At 39.5% G+C, this 18,110-nt stretch overlaps 1 protein-coding gene and 1 long non-coding RNA gene across 2 annotated transcripts; both read left to right on the forward strand.

Moving 5' to 3' along the window:
• The first annotated feature begins 5,074 nt into the window (after positions 1-5,074).
• LOC134875044 (uncharacterized) lies at positions 5,075-8,631 on the forward strand. Its single transcript, XR_010167157.1, has 2 exons — positions 5,075-5,189; positions 7,463-8,631. It is a non-coding gene; the product is annotated as an uncharacterized LOC134875044 (long non-coding RNA).
• Positions 8,632-10,341: 1,710 nt separating this feature from the next.
• On the forward strand, positions 10,342-17,621 carry LOC134858703 (neuroepithelial cell-transforming gene 1 protein-like). Its single transcript, XM_063874732.1, has 12 exons — positions 10,342-10,638; positions 12,582-12,648; positions 12,746-12,805; positions 13,272-13,379; positions 13,482-13,649; positions 13,740-13,802; positions 13,901-13,997; positions 14,647-14,723; positions 14,814-15,071; positions 15,208-15,378; positions 15,469-15,655; positions 16,656-17,621. Exons 1-12 carry the CDS (start codon positions 10,499-10,501, stop codon positions 16,985-16,987), a joined length of 1,728 nt encoding a protein of 575 aa, XP_063730802.1. The 5' UTR covers positions 10,342-10,498; the 3' UTR covers positions 16,988-17,621.
• The last annotated feature ends 489 nt before the right edge of the window (positions 17,622-18,110 follow it).

Consider the following 18,110-nt stretch of genomic DNA (forward strand, 5'->3'; position numbering starts at 1 on the left):
TTCATCTCAGCTGCTGTTAGTGTGGGCGGTGTGTGTGGCTTTGATGAAATAATTTTCATTTTGGGTACTGAAACATATACAGTGGGGCAAAAAAGTATTTAGTCAGCCACCAATTGTGCAAGTTCTCCCATTTAAAAAGATGAGAGATGCCTGTAATTTTCATCATAGGTACACTTCAACTATGAGAGACAGAATGGGGGAAACAATCCAGGAAATCACATTGTAGGATTTTTAATGAATTAATTGGTAAATTCCTCGGTAAAATAAGTATTTGGTCACCTACAAACAAGCAAGATTTCTGGCTCTCACAGACCTGTAACTTCTTCTTTAAGAGGCTCCTCTGTCCTCCACTCGTTACCTGTATTAATGGCACCTTTTTGAACTCGTTATCAGTATAAAAGACACCTGTCCACAACCTCAAACAGTCATACTCCAAACTCCACTATGGCCAAGACCAAAGAGCTGTCAAAGGAGACCAGAGACAAAATTGTAGACCTGCACCAGGCTGGGAAAACTGAATCTGCAATAGGTAAGCAGCTTGGTGTGAAGAAATCAACTGTGGGAGCAATTATTAGAAAATGGAAGACATACAAGACCACTGCTAATCTCCCTCGATCTGGGGCTCCACGCAAGATCTCACCCCGTGGGGTCAAAATGATCACAAGAACGGTGAGCAAAAATCCCAGAACCACACGGGGGGACCTAGTGAATGACCTGCAGAGAGCTGGGACCAAAGTAACAGAGGCTACCATCAGTAACACACTACATGGAGGTGGAAACATCATGCTTTGGGGCTGTTTATCTGCAAAGGGACCAGGACGACTGATCCGTGTAAAGGAAAGAATGAATGGGGCCATGTATCGTGAGATTTTGAGTGAAAACCTCCTTCCATCAGCAAGGGCACTGAAGATGAAGCATGGCTGGGTCTTTCAGCATGACAATGATCCCAAACACACCGCCAGGGCAACGAAGGAGTGGCTTCGTAAGAAGCATTTCAAGGTCCTGGAGTGGCGTAGCCAGTCTCCAGATCTCCACCCCATAGAAAATCTTTGGAGGGAGTTGAAAGTCCGTGTTGCCCAGCGACAGCCCAAAAACATCAGTGCTTTAGAGGAGATCTGCGTGGAGGAATGGGCCAAAATACCAGCAACAGTGTGTGAAAACCTTGTGAAGACTTACAGAAAACGTTTGACCTCTGTCATTGCCAACAAAGGGTATATAACAAAGTATTGAGATGAACTTTTGTTATTGACCAAATACTTATTTTCCACAGTAATTTGAAAATAAATTCTTTAAAAATCAGACGTGATTTTCTTTTCTCATTTTGTCTCTCATAGTTGAGGTATACCTATGATAAAAATTACAGGCCTCTCTCATCTTTTTAAATGGGAGAACTTGCACAATTGGTGGCTGACTAAATACTTTTTTGCCCCACTGTACATCCAAGCAGCAAATTCTTTGTATCACCTGGGTTAGTATCTGCTGCATTGAGCTGGCATTCGAAGGCATTGAGTTTGTCGTTATGCAATCCTGTCCTTTTCTTTAGTGGTGCTATAGTGATTGTTACCAAGGATGCGTCTGAAGCCTGCAGACTACTTTGTTAGTTTGTTACATAACAATATTTTCTGTTTTTTTCATTGGTTGATTTCTCTTTTTGCCTGCTGCTCTTGAAGGTGTGTAACATCTTTTGAATGCAGGACATTGGTGTTATATAAGGTATAGGTGCAACAAAAAATACTCTGTAATGCATAGAGACAAATGATAATCATGCACCAGTTTCTTTATTACAAACGGCAAGGTTTTCTGGGTAATATAGATATTACATAAGGGTTCATATTTAACAGTCAGATGAGAGTGGCCTCAATTTTCTCATCTTGCTCTCTGCCGGAAAACCAGAAAGCATATTTCCCAACATTTCAAACTATAACTTTAGTTCCACATTTCAACTTGTGCTTTATGTTCTTCACACAAAAGTAACACCCACCCAGGCAGTCAGGCTGTCTTGATGTCTCTCTAAGTTCAGCGCAGTCGGAAAAAGTTAATCTGAGCATTTGACAGTTCAGCAGTCTCGATATAGCTCATGTCTGTTTGCTGGTTGTCAGAGTAACACAAACAGAGAAGAGAAGAAGAAGGTGCAGGGAAGCTCATTATTGCCAGGAAAAGTAAAAAAATAAAATGAAAACATGGCCTTTTGATGAAAAAAAAAAAAGATCTCAGAAAAGAAATAAGAAGTATCTCAAAGTAAGTTTGCCTTTACGCCCAACTCCAAGTCATTACTTTGAGAAACTATTTCATTATCTGGGAATGAAGTTATTACTATTTAGAGAGAAAAAAATGATGTATTTAGTCATATTTGAAAAATATGTATTTAGTCATATTTGAAAAAAATTATGTAAATATTTCCAAAGTATTTGGAGATATTTAGTCATATTTGACAAAGCTTCCCTTTTTGATTTTGAGACGGTTTCTCAGTCATTTGCAACATTGCGCCAGTAACTTGGGGAAGTGTCTCATCATTCTGACTTACAGGGTCTTTTTTAAATCACATTGGCGGATATGGTCTGTCATATGCATCAGACTGAACAGAGGAGACATATTTTCTGTTTCTCTGACTCTTCATAGATTACTCCTACAATACTCCCCGGGCGGCGTACATATGGCAGCCCATTGCTCCTAACACTAGGATGGGTCAAATGCAGAATGTAAATTTCCCTCTGTGGGACGATTAAGGGTATATTCTATTCTATAACAGATATGTCCTGTTGTCAGGATGGTCAGGATGTTAGGTTAGCGGGCGAAGGGCAGCTGCAGGACTGGGAACATCTGGAGTTGAATCCCTTTAATGCGGCGGCTGTGGATTCACACACAGCTGGAAGAAAGCATTAGAGCAAAAGAGAAGAGGGTGGGAGGTCCGAGGAGGAGAGAGTGGCAGCAGGTGCACACAGCGCTGCAGGAGGATGCTGGACTGCTGACAGCAGGATCAAAGTGTGGATGTTGCTGTAAAGATTATGATGATGAAGAGGAGGGAGGAAGGGTTGATGTGACTCAGCTCTGAGCCACTTCCTTTGGCATCTTCAGGATGGATAGATGAAAGGTGGAGAGGGAGCGACTCATCTTGTGGTCATCTGACTCACTATATAGGAACGGATACTGGGAAAGGAAGCTTGGTGATTGTGGCGGTGTGGGCGGGGCTTATGTATACATGTGTATGAGTGCTTTATGCCTCTGGTGTTTGACAGAGGCGCAATTATTCCTTTTCCTGTCACACCAGAGGAATGCAGGGTGAGATTCCTGCTCTGTGAGTCGTGCCCTCTCACCTGCCATCCCCATACGGATACTATTTCATCCTTCCCTTTCCCCCCTCGGCCGGGAAATTCCCCAGTGTGTGTGCTTTTACTCATGGAGGAAGTTACAGGGCTTGTTTTAAGCTGTGTTGTTCTTGCAATCATTACATACAAGTTGCGGCTTGGTTTAACAATATGTTCCTGTTTTCTCTACACTCTTCATTCAGCTCAGAGGACAGGAATTTATTCCAGTGATTAAAATGACTGGAAACAAGGACAAATAGTGAACATGTAAGGCTGATCACTTACAAGCATGGAGAAAATAAAGCATGAGGATCATGCCGATGAAGTGGGAAATGGAGTAAATTGCATGTTTGCGTTGCTGAGAGAGAAAGGATGCTTTGTCATGCTGGGTGTGTTTTGTTTGTATAAGAGAGAGTGTGATTTAATGTAGATTCTATTTCCTGTATGGTTAGTTATCTTGTGAGAACTGTTTTGAAGATAATTCATTTTCACTGTTTATAACTGACTGTTACAATGGATAGTGTGTGTGTGTGTGTGTGTGTGTGTGTGTGTGTGTGTGTGTGTGTGTGTGTGTGTGTGTGTGTGTGTGTGTGTGTGTGTGTGTGTTCTCATGTTGACTCACAGTTACAATAGTGACTCTGGCAGAGCATTTGAACAGCTCACACTGACTGTAAGGAGCAGAGAGAGAGGAGAGGGGGCTGTGCTCTCGCTGGCATCTCCATCTCATTACTCCTCTGACGCCAAGTGTGTTCAGACACACACACACACACACAAAAATACACACATCCATGCAGCCTGGAGATCAACCCTGAGGACTACAGCACCTGTACAGTTCAGGATAAAAGACTTCAGTGGGAGCAGTGTGTGTGAAAACATCGCAAGGAGGAAATAATGAATCGTGTGGTAAGTGACGGATCATTTGCAACAGGTTGGTGTTTGTTAATTACTGTGATCGTGTGTATGCTCATGTCTTTGCAGTTTAAAAAAAAAAAGATTTTACTTACTCTTTTGTGGTTTTTCTGTTTGTATGTTATAGCATAATGTTATGACGTGTTACTGAGAGTGACGTAGCAGTTTCACTTTCAGTCTATTTTTGAACCACTGTCAGTCACCTGTAGCCAAGCAGAGTGATTGCTTTCTGTCATCTCTTGAAAACTTGTTTGGCATCAAATGTATTTTTCTTGATAAACATTTACTAGGAAAAAGTGAACAACTGTGCCAAAATGGGTATGTTTTTGTTGCTTGGTGGGAGTGCATTAATCAGCTGGCTTACCAGGAGAAGAAACACCAAGGAGGTTTCTGTCTAGGTTAACGTTTAAATTCAACAACAAAGTATTGGTAGTTCTCACTGTCACTCTGTCTGCATTCACATAAAAATGTGATGATAGTGAGATGGATTTTCAAGGATAAACATCTTTCTTTATACTGAAGTATCTTATGTGTACACCTTTCATTTGCTCTCATTTTGAAGTATTATATATGTGAGTGCCAGGTGTATATATATATATATATATATATATATATAAATATATTTAAATAGAATTTATATCATTTATATTTAAATGAGATACATATATATACACATACACCTGGCACTCACATATATAATACTTCAAAATGAGAGCTAATTAAAGGTGTACACATAAGATGTGTATTTTAATGACAGAATGAGGTTTGCAGAGAATATGCACTGTAGCTATATTGTATATTTAGCTACAGTACATATTCTCTGGAAATCTCATTCTGTCATTTGAATCCTGCGTGTGATGTAGTGTTTCTTTGCCACTGCTCTCAGGCAAGGCGATAAGGTCCAGACTCATTAACGGCAGACTGGCAGGCCTCTAAAATCCCCTAGTGGTTACCCATCCTCCAACATCAAATAGGGTAACTGGTTTTTCCCTATTTTTGGACATAAGTGACTCAGTTTTTGATTATTTTATGCACTTGACTTCATACATAACCATAGCCGTGCAGAGACTGATATATGATTTAATAAACAGGAGACCGTGGCTGCCTTTTGAAAATGAAAAGCCCAGGGAAAAAAACTCATCTGTCACAAGATGAAACACAAGTTTAGGAAGCAGAGCTGTTGTGTTGGTACATGACGCACAAGTCAGTTTATCAAGTGTTGACATCATAGACCCTGTGGAAAAGGAGCTGGACTGACTCATCTGCAGCGCAGTGTCATAAAGTTAATGACAGTTTGGTTTCAAAAACGTTACTGTTTTTTGAGGTTTAATACTTAAATTTGTGGCACCCAAAGGTGTGCCTAGTCTGTGTAATCCTATCCTGCTAAACTTCTAGAATCTCAATGTCAATTCAGCTTCCCTTGGGTCAACAAGCCTCCGTGTCCATGTCCATGATGAATAGGAAACCTTTCCTCTAGATTCACTCCCTCTTCTCTTCCTCATCTGTCTTCATCACGAGCACATGATTGCACATATTCAAGGGGTTATACCTTCCACCATTAAGGATAATTGCCTGCCATGCCCTAAGCGTGAACTCACTTAAGCATGCTGGAGAGCATGAGTGCAATACGAAAATCAAGTTGCAAACAGAGACGCAACAAGCCTCCAAGAAGAGCTCCAATAGAGGAGGGGCATATGCATATGGGAGGCCTGTATGTATTGTTCTTAAAGTAGAGTAAGCCTCTATCCATTAAATATGTTGTTCCTTTTAAATCAATGTAACCCCTCAAATACAAAGCAGTGCATTTTTCTTAAGGAATGGGACAAATAGCCACATGTTTATACAAATAGCTAACACATACAGAACAAACAGGATTGTCAACTCTACTGATATGTCTATTCACAGTAGATAATTAGTTACATTCACTGTGAAATCAAAACCAAAGTACTAGTGACTGATTTTATAGAGCTGGAGTGAGGGGCACCTTCATAGCCCATCTGATCTGAGCAATGCACAAAGTCTGAGTCTTTGCAGCATTGGCTCCTAGATCAAAACTGACTTGTGGTTCTTTTGCATGTCATCCTGTCTCTCCCCCTTTCCCTCTAAGACTGTTTTAACATTTAGAGGCACAAATGATGGCCAATATGCAACAACGACATGAAAGGAATTTTCTGAAATTCAGTTATGGCTTTTGGTTTTAGTGTGCCAATATGAAAAATGTGAAGGAGCTCAGGGTAATGATATCACACATCTTGTCTCCCTCCATGAGACTCCACTAAGTTCAGCTCCTCATATCCAACTGACTCATGCCTGCTCTGAATTATTGGATGCTTAATGACTGCGGACATGCATATTGATGTTATGAGAGATAAATTGATGACTAAAGTCTCTATGGATGCCTACTGGGCTTATTCTCAGTAAGCTGCGACTCAGTCATCATTCTGGTTTGATGATGCATAGCATTTACCATCAAACCCAGAGCTGGGTGGAATTTAATTTCCTTTTACTTAACTCTTCCAGGATTGTATTATTTATCTAATACAGCAAAGATTGCACTGTAACAAACCGTCTCCTGGACTGGAAACATGATTTATTTTGCATCTTTTTGTCTCTGCCTATCATTTTATATTTATTTAGATGGGATTTGGCCCATGAATGTGGTACAGTAGGAAGGGGAAGAGGAGGTGTGATGAACACTGTGTCATATGATAAACCTTCACCCCCTCCAGCTCCTGTTCAAATTAAGCCATCTGGGAACAAACATGAGTCACAGCATTATTTATTAGACCTGCTGGACCTGATACAGTTTATGCTGCACATTTATTGCCAACAATATCTCTAGAGCTCAGACCTCAGAATTCAGTCATAATGCGCGATATTTTTCCCACATGTCTCTTCTTTTCCTGCTGTTGGGTCTTTGCAATCATGTTTTATTAAAAGAATATTAAGACAGTAAATTTAACACCTTTTTTTTAAACAGGGTTTACCTTAGTGGTTCATTTGTCCTTGTAAGATTGTGACTGAAGCACTGCCCTGACATGAGAGGTGCAGCACTGAGGTGTCCATCCTACTTCTCCATTTACTTTTACTGCAATGTTTGTTTGGGCGTGTGAGGAGCTTGGTCTTTTAAGGTGGAGTATTGGAAGACCCTAAATAAATATCCCTTTGAACTTTACTTTACTCTTCCACATGCTCCCTGATTTGGCTCTGTCTTTCAATGTAACCACACCCTCTGCTGTTCACTTTAGGCCATCGTGCAGAGGGAGGAGCAAACACAGGACGGCCTCCCTCTTCAAACAACAGCTACTTTTGACCTACATCTGCAACCAGTTAGCTGCACAGGTCCACGTTACACAACATTAGGATCTCTTTTCTGTGTATCCAACATGTTGCATGCATCAAGAACAAAGCACTGTCTATCAGAAGACTGCACTCAGAAACTGATTTCATTTGGTGATGTAGATGTTTGTACCCAGTGTCTAGCACCATATGAAATCAGAGTTCTGGGAGGTGGATGATCAGCATGTTCGGGCGCTGTACATGAATTAAACTGTAATATGAGATGCCACAAAGTAGGTCATATTTGTAAAATGTACCCTCTGCCCCCCTTCATTCACTAACTGGTAACAGCTGCTGCTCTACTTCTTGTTGAATGTTGTTTCTCTCTGATTGGCTCAAACATACTTTCATCATGAATCCAGTTTCATTGATACATTTTAACCCATAAGCTTTGTCAGAGGCCGTATTGTACTTTTGAGGTTTTCCGTTTCCTGTAGTCAAAGTCAAAGTCCACTTTATTGTCAAAGTTTCCACATGTGTTATACATACAGAAAATTGAAATATCGTTTCTGGCAGTCCCACCGTGCAAATACAAACAAGAACATATAACATAAAAACATAAGAGCGTACGTGTGTTATATAAGATTTTGTGCATGTAAATGGTCTGCATAGGCTAAAATCCCACAGTTTCTCTCCACCCCTGCCTGAAACGCCTCCATTGGACCCCTTAGTTTACTTCAGTAACATAATGACATCACTATGTAACACTCTCACTTCTGTTGGCTAGCACTCCAACACATTGTAGGTGATAGGCCTGGGGGGGCATCTCTTAGCAGCTGACCAATCACAACAGAGCTGGCCATACACGACCAAGTAAGTTATGTAGCTTTTCACAGTGAGACAAATTAAAAGGTCTTTCTAAAGCTATCATTTTTTTGTTACACCTACTGGCATGCTTTAATCAGCTCACTCTACTTATGTGTAGTAGAAGTTTTGTTTTGACTGTTTAAGAAATCTACTGTTTAGAATTGACAGTTATCATACTGGGATTTTGAGGCAAACTGGATTTGCTTCACATACTGTATGTATAAAATACTGAAAATAACCTGTATTTTGTGGTAATAAATTGTAAAATGAGTCTGTGTGTGTTGTGTCTTTAATAGACCTCAAAGCAACGGTCACATAATACCTCAATCCGATGAAAGCTTTTCATTGCAGCTACTGGTACATTTTCACTCATCTGTACTCAACTGAAGATAACTTCTTTGCTTCTTTATTAGTGCTCAAGGTCAATTGAAATGTCTGAATTGAAACCATTGGCCTCATTTAACCATACTCAGTCCGATATATTTTACATGAGAAAGCCTGAAAAAGCCCTACCATCCCCCTTTGATGGGTTTTAACAAAAAGAAAGGACATGCAAGTTGAGAGTGCAAGTTCTCCTTAACATTAAAAATGTATTTAGTGGTTGCTTTGGATCACTCAATCTGAGTTTGCCCATGTTGAATGGCTGCACTTTTCTTCTTGGTTACAAGGTGAGATTAATTGTATTTGATTAAAACAGGCTCCAGAACAGCTACTGAATGGTTCTTCTAAGTCTCAGCACACAAGGAGTCTATGAAAGAAGAATCTCGGATACACACTCTTATATATGGTATGGAAGCACCCCACCCCTGACTTCATGAAGACACTATGGCAGTGACATCAGGCGCCATTTCTCATGTGACTGACTGGTATGTTGATTAAAGTGAAACGGATGGCTGTACTGAAGAGATGATGTTCTCCTGAAGGACAGAGCTGCAGGATCTCACCACATCCAGTTGACTGATGGGCAGGTCGTCTATAGGGGACGGTCTAATAGGTTTTCAGAGTATACATAAAATTTGAATCCTGATCATTATATTTTAGTCAGTGATGTCCATTAAATTCCTTTTTAAAACACACTTTTAGGAGAGCCTTTCCTGATTTAGTTTGAATGTATTTTAATTCCATGCCGTTTTTAAAGCTGTTTTCTGTTTAAGGGAATACATATGATGTTTTATTCAGGTTTATATTTCTATTTTGTGTTTTCATTAGAATATGCTTCAGTATTAAAAAATATATATATACTTATCTTGTACCATATTTCAAATATAATCAAATGTAGAAAAAAAGCTTTATTAGTCGCTTTATACTGGCAAGAATGAAAATAAATATATGTATTGAATCACTCTTGGAGATATAATATAGAGCAGCTATACACGGTTCAAATTGTTAGTGTTTACATAAGGTTGTGGTCTGGTTGTTAATGTGTTGTAGCCGTAGAGTAGTGCATGGCTAATGGAATAACTATTGTATGAGAATGCAATAAATGGATCTATATTCAGAAGTGGTATGTGCATTATTTGATGTATAGAGTTTATGTAGCAAATTATGGATGCCTTGTGTTCTTTCTTAAGAGGTTCAATATGTAATATGACTGTAAGGATAAATTAGAAATGTCATTTGAAATGTCCCTGTTGCATGGTATTATCACTTTTATTTGTGTGCTTGTTATCAAAATTGTTAGGGGCAGGAAAAAACATGATCAATAAATGTAATTAATTTCAATCTCATGGATCTGATTTTTTTAAAATCGAGTATAGGTTTGAGAGAATAGGTTGTATGCAACAAGCTGCTGTGTGTTATTATGATTTAATTAGTATGCATATATTATAACATGACTCACGGTAGGTTGGTTTCCCATCATCCCCGCTGTTAAAAACAAGATTATTCTACATTCAAGTCCGATTCGTCTCACTGGCCCCTCCCACCTTATGGTATCCTAGCAGCCGAGCTGTGAACCCTCTCCTGATTGGTCCGTTTCACCGAATCCGCCATATTCAAACTTCCGTCGTAGTGTGTGATCTGTTGTCATCGATCCTCCGCTTTCTTTGTACACATCGGGCCAATTTTCATACGTCTGGAATTAGTTTTTTTGTTCGGTTTATCAATAACCACTTCTCGGTATAAGTGGCTTCTACAAAATGGAAGAAAATGAAGAAGTTGGTGTGACGACGGTGGGTAACAAAAAGCCGAAACTTCGCAGGATGTCATCGAGGACGTCAACCACATCAGTTATCAGCGCCGCTTCTCCACACACACTGCGGAGAAACAATTCCAAAAAGTGAGTCGAAAATACGTGATTTTAATATAACGTTATGTATTTATTTTATATATGAAAGCTCGCTTTTTTCTGTAGAACGAATTTAGCACATTTCGAGCTAACGTCATCTGGTTGGGCCGACCGACCGACAGGCTGTTATTGTAACTGGCAAAGGCTGCATTCAAGTGCACCTCGGAAGACATAACGTCGGATTGTGTCACCGCGATTTGCCATGCTTTAAGACTTTTGTGTTCAAAGACTTTATCTAGTTTGATGAAGGAGAAATGCCGCAAAAGTTGTTCTGATTGGTCTGTAGACTTGAAATCTGGTGTGGCCATAATATGGGTAAATAGCAAACAGTATCACTTTGATATTTTGAAATCACATGACAAATCACTCTTTTGTCTATGGCGGAAATCAGGATTAAAAAAGAAAATCCAGCAGACTATATTAAGCCTTTTGGCACACAGGACTACTGTTTTTTTTACTACAAATAATAGGAACTGTATAGAAACTTAATATAGATTGATAAGAAACGCTTTATTTTCAGCTAAATGTTCACCAGAAGCTAATTAAACTCATAAGATCATAAACGTCTGTTTTGTAGCATTATTTTGTTTTAAGTTTAAATGATTACCACAACAAGAGGCAACATAAAGGCAATTATTTCTGAATCTGATAGTAATTTGTATTACTGATTAATAATACCAATACTAATAAAGTCTTTTAAGCTGTGTAAAATTATAAAATACCACACACCATCCCAAACCATCTGTAACTAGCAGATGTTGTTGCAAATATGACAATATTGCCTGATACATTTAAATAACATATCAGTCACTTCTGTAAAGTAAAAGATTAATTGAATAGTATTTTCAGCACTAATGTAAGATGCAGTTATCATCATTGCCATTTTGGGATTGTTTTATTATGCTGATACTGGGCACTGTGGAGTTGGTATTCAATGTTTCTCTTTAATACCAACACAAAATATCTCATAGTCTTTCTTAGGGACACTCAAAAGGCATGTTTGCATAGTTAAACCTGTACTGCACCTGTGTTTGTTTTTTCATGCTGGAGATAGGGTTGTAAAAGTACTTGAATATTTGTGTTGGCTTCAAATATACAAATCTCAATGATTTGGCTTTCATATATCATGTAACTTCAATTTTGAATCCTGGTCACTTTCTTTTATATTTTACACCCCCCTTCCTCATAATTTGGTTATTATGTGCCTTGAAAGCAGGACAACAAGCCGTGTGTTCAGCTGACCTTGGCCGACAGCAACCTCAGGGAGTGTTTCACATAGAAGAGGACATTGACATTAACCTCTTAAGCTGCAGTGTGTTGTCAGAACATTACTGACTTTTTTTCTTCAGCAGAAGGAAGACGTCCAGTTTCTTTTATGGTTCAAATGTTAACGTCCCGCAGGCGTCATCCAAAGTGTTTGACACATTTGAAACATAACAGCGATAGGAGCAAAAAAGGCAAACAAAACGCAGCCATCATGAAAAAAGAGCTGACATTGATTCCCTGTGAAAACAAGGATTCTTTTAAGCTGTGTTTGTATTAGGGCCGCACAATATATTGCATTTTTTATCGTCATTGCGATGTTGACTTATACGATATACACATGGTAAAACACTGCAATTTTTTACTTGTATTCTTAAGGTTAGCATTAGAACTAAAAGCGGTAGAATTTAGTTCACATTTATATCTGTTTCGTTATCCTTTATATTATGACATTGAGAAACGTTATCATTGTGCAGCCCTATTTTTTCATATTTTAACTGCTATTAGTGGTGCTTTTTAGCTGCCAGCATTTGCACGTATGATCAGAGTCTGTAAATATTTAATCAATAGAAAGAAACATCCTCAACAGAGAAGCAGGCAGTCACACTGTCATTTAGATTTAACGTGTTGTCATTGTGCGTGACCGATGCTTTTTGTCTCTTATCCTGTAGACCTCCACTGCAGAGAGGAGGCTCCTTCACCTTTCTCACGCCTGGGACCCCGTGGGATTTCAGTCTAGTAAGTTAATTAGTTATTAAACGTGTATCAAAAATATGTGGAAGTATTTTCCAATGGGTTGTGAATGTAACATCTTTTGATTTTTCTTCTGCTGCAGAAGAGAAAACGCAAAGAGAAGGAAGATGACACAGTCAGTCTGTCCAGCTTCGACCTGAAGGTGAGAGTCTGGGCAGCTTCCGGTCTGTCTGTTTGTTGTGAGACTTTCCCCTCATGCTAAAGAGCCCAGAGAAGACAGGATGTGGATTTGACATTATCAAATGTCACACTGTGTGTGCCATCATGGGTAAAACCGTCATTTGGCACGCATGAATAAATGTAAAATCGCATATGAAACCAGTACCTGTCATGGCTGGCCAGTTTAAGAGGTTTGGTTGTATTGCTACACAAAACAAAGGCACTGATTAATACTATACTGTTGTATAAGTAAGAAAATGGACACTTCGTATTTTTTATCAGCATTTCTATCCGTTGTTAAACAATATCATTTGGTAAAAGATTCATTCATAATATTTGAGAGCCTTGTATCAAACTGTTTTTTTCAAGGTATTTTTTTACATCACTACAGTCTACATCTCAATACAATCCATGGAAAGTGAAGACTGCTTTTTCTCCTTTATTCTCAGGAACCAAGTAACAAGCGCGTCCGGCCTCTAGCCAAAGTTTCGTCCCTCGTCAACTTGATTTCTCCTTCAAAGAATGGAGCTGTGCGGCGCTTTGGCCAGACCATCCAGGTGAATGCCATACTCTTGTGAACCCCAGTGTACTAATGTACACGTAGGTTTAAATATAAATAATTAGTGTTTGGATATAAATGATCTTTTTTTCCGCCTTAGTCTATGTCATTGCGTGCTGACAGTAAGTCACCAGGGATGTCTCTAAGAGGTGGGAGCAGGTATGCAGGTCCGACTCCCACTAAACGCAGGAACAGCACGCTGTGGTCCGAGACGCTCGACGTCCATCAGATGAGCACGTTCTCCACCAAAGAGATCAAGAGACAGGAGGTGAGTCAGTTCAGTCTTTTTAAAGTTAAAGAAAAAAAACAGAGAGCATAAAACTAATATCTTCTCCTGCTGTGTGTGTTTCTTCTTCAGGCAATTCATGAGCTTTACAGGGGAGAGCAGGATCTCATAGAAGATCTCCAACTCGCACGAAAGGTTAGAAAATCTTTATTTAAAACCATACAGTACTCAATACATTTATCCTGCAGTTTAAAGAAAATGTGTGATGACACTGCTACTTTTCTCACATCTAGGCATACCATGATCCGATGCTTAAACTCTCCATCTTGACATGGGAGGAACTGGCTCAAATATTTGGGGACTTGGACTCGTACATCCCCCTACATGAGGGTACATTACCATTAGCCATTCTTTGCTTAATGTGTTAGCCATCAAAGCTCAATGCAATGCAAATTTAAGAAAATGCATTCAAATGCACTCAACACTAGCAAATGAGGAAACACCCATTTGACGAGAAGGCACATCATTTAGAGAAATCACAGCTTGTTGGAAACTGTTTCCAGGGAACACTGCAAGGTGAGGCATATGATAGGGTGACCTAGTTGTTGCCCGGATTTCTGGAATATGACATTTTTGACACCGGTTATTCATTGATGTGATTGCATTATTCATATTATATAAGAAGAAAAAGCCTAATATACGTTTTGCTATCACAAAGTTGAAATAAGATAATAAATCTTAAATGTAGGTCATTTTCAAAACCACTGACAGAAAGCTGACTAACAATTTCCTGATCCATAAACGGCAACAACAAGCGCTGCATTTCTCAGCCGTGTGCATCACTTTTAGGAGTCACTTGGTGTGTTGTGACCTTCTTGCAGTGGTTTGTCTAAAAGCTTTGCCTGTTCGTCAAATGGCTAAAGATGCTAACTCATTTGCATGTTTATTGACTGTTAGCATGGGTGTTCGCAGTGCATTGAGCTCTAGGATCCACCATAGTTTTTGACTGTGATTTTTTAATTTTGTTTTCTATCTGCAGACTTATTGATGAAGCTGACAGAGGGAACTGGCCCAGATGGAACCATAGCTCAGATTGGACAGATAGTTATAGACTGGGTATGTGTGTATGTTATTTACACACATTATCTTCAAATATGACAAAATTCAGAGTGTATAAAGGTTGTTACTGTCACTGTGTCTTCTCAGCTGCCTGGTCTGAATGGTTACAAAGAGTACTGCAGCAACCAGCTCGCAGCCAAAGCCCTGCTAGACCAGAAAAAGCAGGACAGGCGGGTCCAGGACTTCCTGCAGCGCTGCCTGGAGTCACCCTTCAGCAGGAAGCTTGACCTCTGGAGCTTCCTAGACATCCCGCGTTCACGCCTGGTGAAATACCCTCTTCTGCTGCGAGAGATCCTCAAACACACTGCTCCCGATCATCCAGACGTACCCAGTCTGGAGAGAGCTGTAAGTTATCCTCATCACAGATAGTGCTGTGGCTTTTATTTTGCTGTTGAATCTGAAATTAATATGGCTTTTATTTCACAAAGGTTTAAGACGTGTGAGTTTTTCCATACTAATTAGTCTTCCCTTGATTATCTAGATCACTATTATCCAGGGGATTCTGTCAGATATCAACGTGAGAAAAGGGGAGTCTGAGTGCCAGTACTATATAGACAAACTGGAGTATCTGGATGATAAGCAGCGAGACCCTCTCATAGATAACTGTAAGTCCCTGCTCTGTCATGGCGAGCTGCGGAACAAGAGTGGCTCGGTGAGGATTACGTCCCTTATTCTAATCATCTATATCCACGCCTTTTTTCTTGTAATATGTTCAATTCTTTACTAATGTGTTTTTTCGCAGAGGCTGCATGTGTTTCTCTTCTCTGAGCTCCTGATCATGAGCCGACCGGTGACCCGGAACGAGCGGAGCTGCTTTCAGGTTTACCGACAGCCCATCCCAGTTCGGGACTTGGCTCTAGAAGACCTGCAGGATGGAGAGATCCGCATGGGGGGATCCTTCAGAGGAGCTTTTACCAATGGAGAGAAAAGTGAGTTCAGTTGATTTTCACTCCGTCTGCTGGCGAAGTGTGGCTGAGGCAATTTGTGTCACCCATTATTTTACACAAATTGTGCTTGGTTGTTTCATTTATCCAGAAAAGATTCTTAACATTGACCGAGTTCAACCTCTCCGGTGTCAATTTTTGCCGCTTTTGTGTGTTTTAATGTTGAACATTTAATTTAATTTTGTGTCTTTTACTATAAGTCCGAAAGTATATTTTGAATATATCATTCTGGGCTCTGAACTTTGACTAACTAAAGGATGAACAGAACAGTTATTCACAGATACATTTATGATTAAAAACCTATCCAATTTTCAGTGTTTTTAAGGAGTGCTGGTTAAATAGTTACCCTCTGAAAAAGGCACTGCCGGATGGGGCAGGTCTTAGTATTTCACAGTAAAATAAAGCTTGACTTTGATCTTGTATAAGCTGCAACACTGGATTTGTTGTTGCACAGGCAGGTCTAAAGACACAGGGATGTTTGAATATTTGTAGTTTTGGGAATTTAACTTTACAACTTGACATATTTCACAGTTTTCACTACATATCAGATCAAATCACAACAGCTGTTGGCACATTATGAGCAGCAGAAATGAATTCGCTACCATTTGAACAATAGCATAAAAAAACAAAACAATCAAGAGCCATGAAAAATAATTTACCATCCACTTAAAGAACATAACCTTATGCATCAAAAAGTCTTATTATGCATTCTTTGTTCTCTTTTGTTCAACAAAAAAATATTTATGTAACCCTTTTAAATAATTCTGTAGAGAGTTCCACAGTTTAATGCCAACCACAAAAATCTGCTTGAAAGTAATCTGATGCTGAAAATGAAATACCCTTCTATGGTCCTCTTAAAATCAAACAACAATTTATTATATGACTCTGTACATAGTTATTAATGTCTGCAACTCAACTAAATCTTTAAGTATAGTATAATAGTCCTGACCTAATACAGAATCTGCTGACTTTTGTGTCCCTCTAGCTAAGAACGTTTTCCGTGTTCGCTCCCTGGATCCCTCTCATGGCCAGTCCCACACACTGCATGTCAACGATGTGTACCACAAGCAGCAGTGGCTCAACTGTTTGCGCACCGCGATGGCTCAACAACAGGAAGCGGCACCAAGGGTTCAGCAGGCAGAAGTTACCAGGGCCAGGCGTCGCTCCTCCACTGTTTCAGCCAGCATCTCTGATGAGGAAACTGACGAGAACTGTCCACCTGTCTCTGGCCCTAAACTCAGGCCTCAGACTCTCTCCAAAACCAGACTGGACCAGAAGTTACAAGGCTCGCTAAAGAGGAAGGAAACTGGAGTGTAGACATTGAACCCGTCACAAGGGATCCTCTCAGACAGACACATGTACAAGTCCTGTTTAGTCACATGTCTGTCAATGAATTTTCATACGACCACTGTTTTTATGCTTTTGCTTTGTCCTTGTCTGTAGCTGCACTGAAAAGGCCATTTCAATCTTCTCCGTCCAAAAGTTTTGTCGTATTCTAGTCTTTAAAAAGTGTAATTAGTTTACAAAAAAAGTGATTTGTCAGTGTGACTGAGATGCATGTTTACATCTGCTAAATGTGTGGAATTGGGGTTTTATGTGTTAACCTATCTATGTTTAAACAGCTTTATACCACTTTTAGCTGAAGTGTTGTTTAAAATGTCATTCCAGTGTTTTTCTGCTGCACTCAAAATGCATTTATATTAGGCTATAGGCAACATATGTGCAGTTGTCAGTTATGGTGAGTATTATCTGTGCCAAGAAAAAGGGATCAAGAAACTGTGAGACCAGAATTGTTTAAGATTAGATAAAAGATAATGAGCTAATGTTGAGCAACAACACAACCATGAAAATCATAAGGTAATTTCATTTCTTGGATGAAAAAAAGGATATAGATGTGCTCATTGAAACATTGTAAAATAGCAAACGATAAAACATTTTGTACGTTAAAAGACTCCAGAGTATGATTGTTTGAGATTGTATGTTCCAACACACCTCCTCTCTTGGTTGTACTTTGAACCCCTCAGTCATTTCCGCTTACTGTTGACATAGCTGTCCGACAGTCTGTCGCAACATTTGTGAGGCAAATTGAAAAAAAGGAATACTCTGAAGTGTGCTCCTTTCCAACTAGTGTGTTGAAATTCTGCATATCCTTTTTGTAGTTTTTATTAATTTCTCAATCCAGATTGGTACGGTTGTTAAGGCCCTTTGAAATAACGATAAAAAAACATTTGAAACCTATTGAAAGGGAAAGAAGAAACGTTACTTATTTTCAGTTCAGGAACACTTGACTGCCGTTTTCTACGTTCTTACTGTAGTGCTTACAATGGTGGCTGCTTGATGAGACTTGTGGATATAGGATATGCCCTCCGTACCACTCAGACTTTTAATACTGAAGGGAGTACACAAGCAGTGCTTTGTAATCATACTTTCAAAGCTATAT

The sequence above is a fragment of the Eleginops maclovinus genome, chromosome 2 (genome assembly GCF_036324505.1).
Source record: "Eleginops maclovinus isolate JMC-PN-2008 ecotype Puerto Natales chromosome 2, JC_Emac_rtc_rv5, whole genome shotgun sequence".
Lineage (NCBI taxonomy): Eukaryota > Metazoa > Chordata > Actinopteri > Perciformes > Eleginopidae > Eleginops > Eleginops maclovinus.

Coding starts and splice junctions, on each gene's coding strand:
- LOC134858703 (XM_063874732.1), top strand. CDS start 10,499: ATGGAAGAAAATGAAGAAGTTGGTGTGACGACGGTGGGTAACAAAAAG. Junction 12,649..12,745: donor CCCCGTGGGATTTCAGTCTA/GTAAGTTAATTA, acceptor CTTCTGCTGCAG/AAGAGAAAACGCAAAGAGAA. Junction 13,803..13,900: donor ATCTCCAACTCGCACGAAAG/GTTAGAAAATCT, acceptor TCTCACATCTAG/GCATACCATGATCCGATGCT.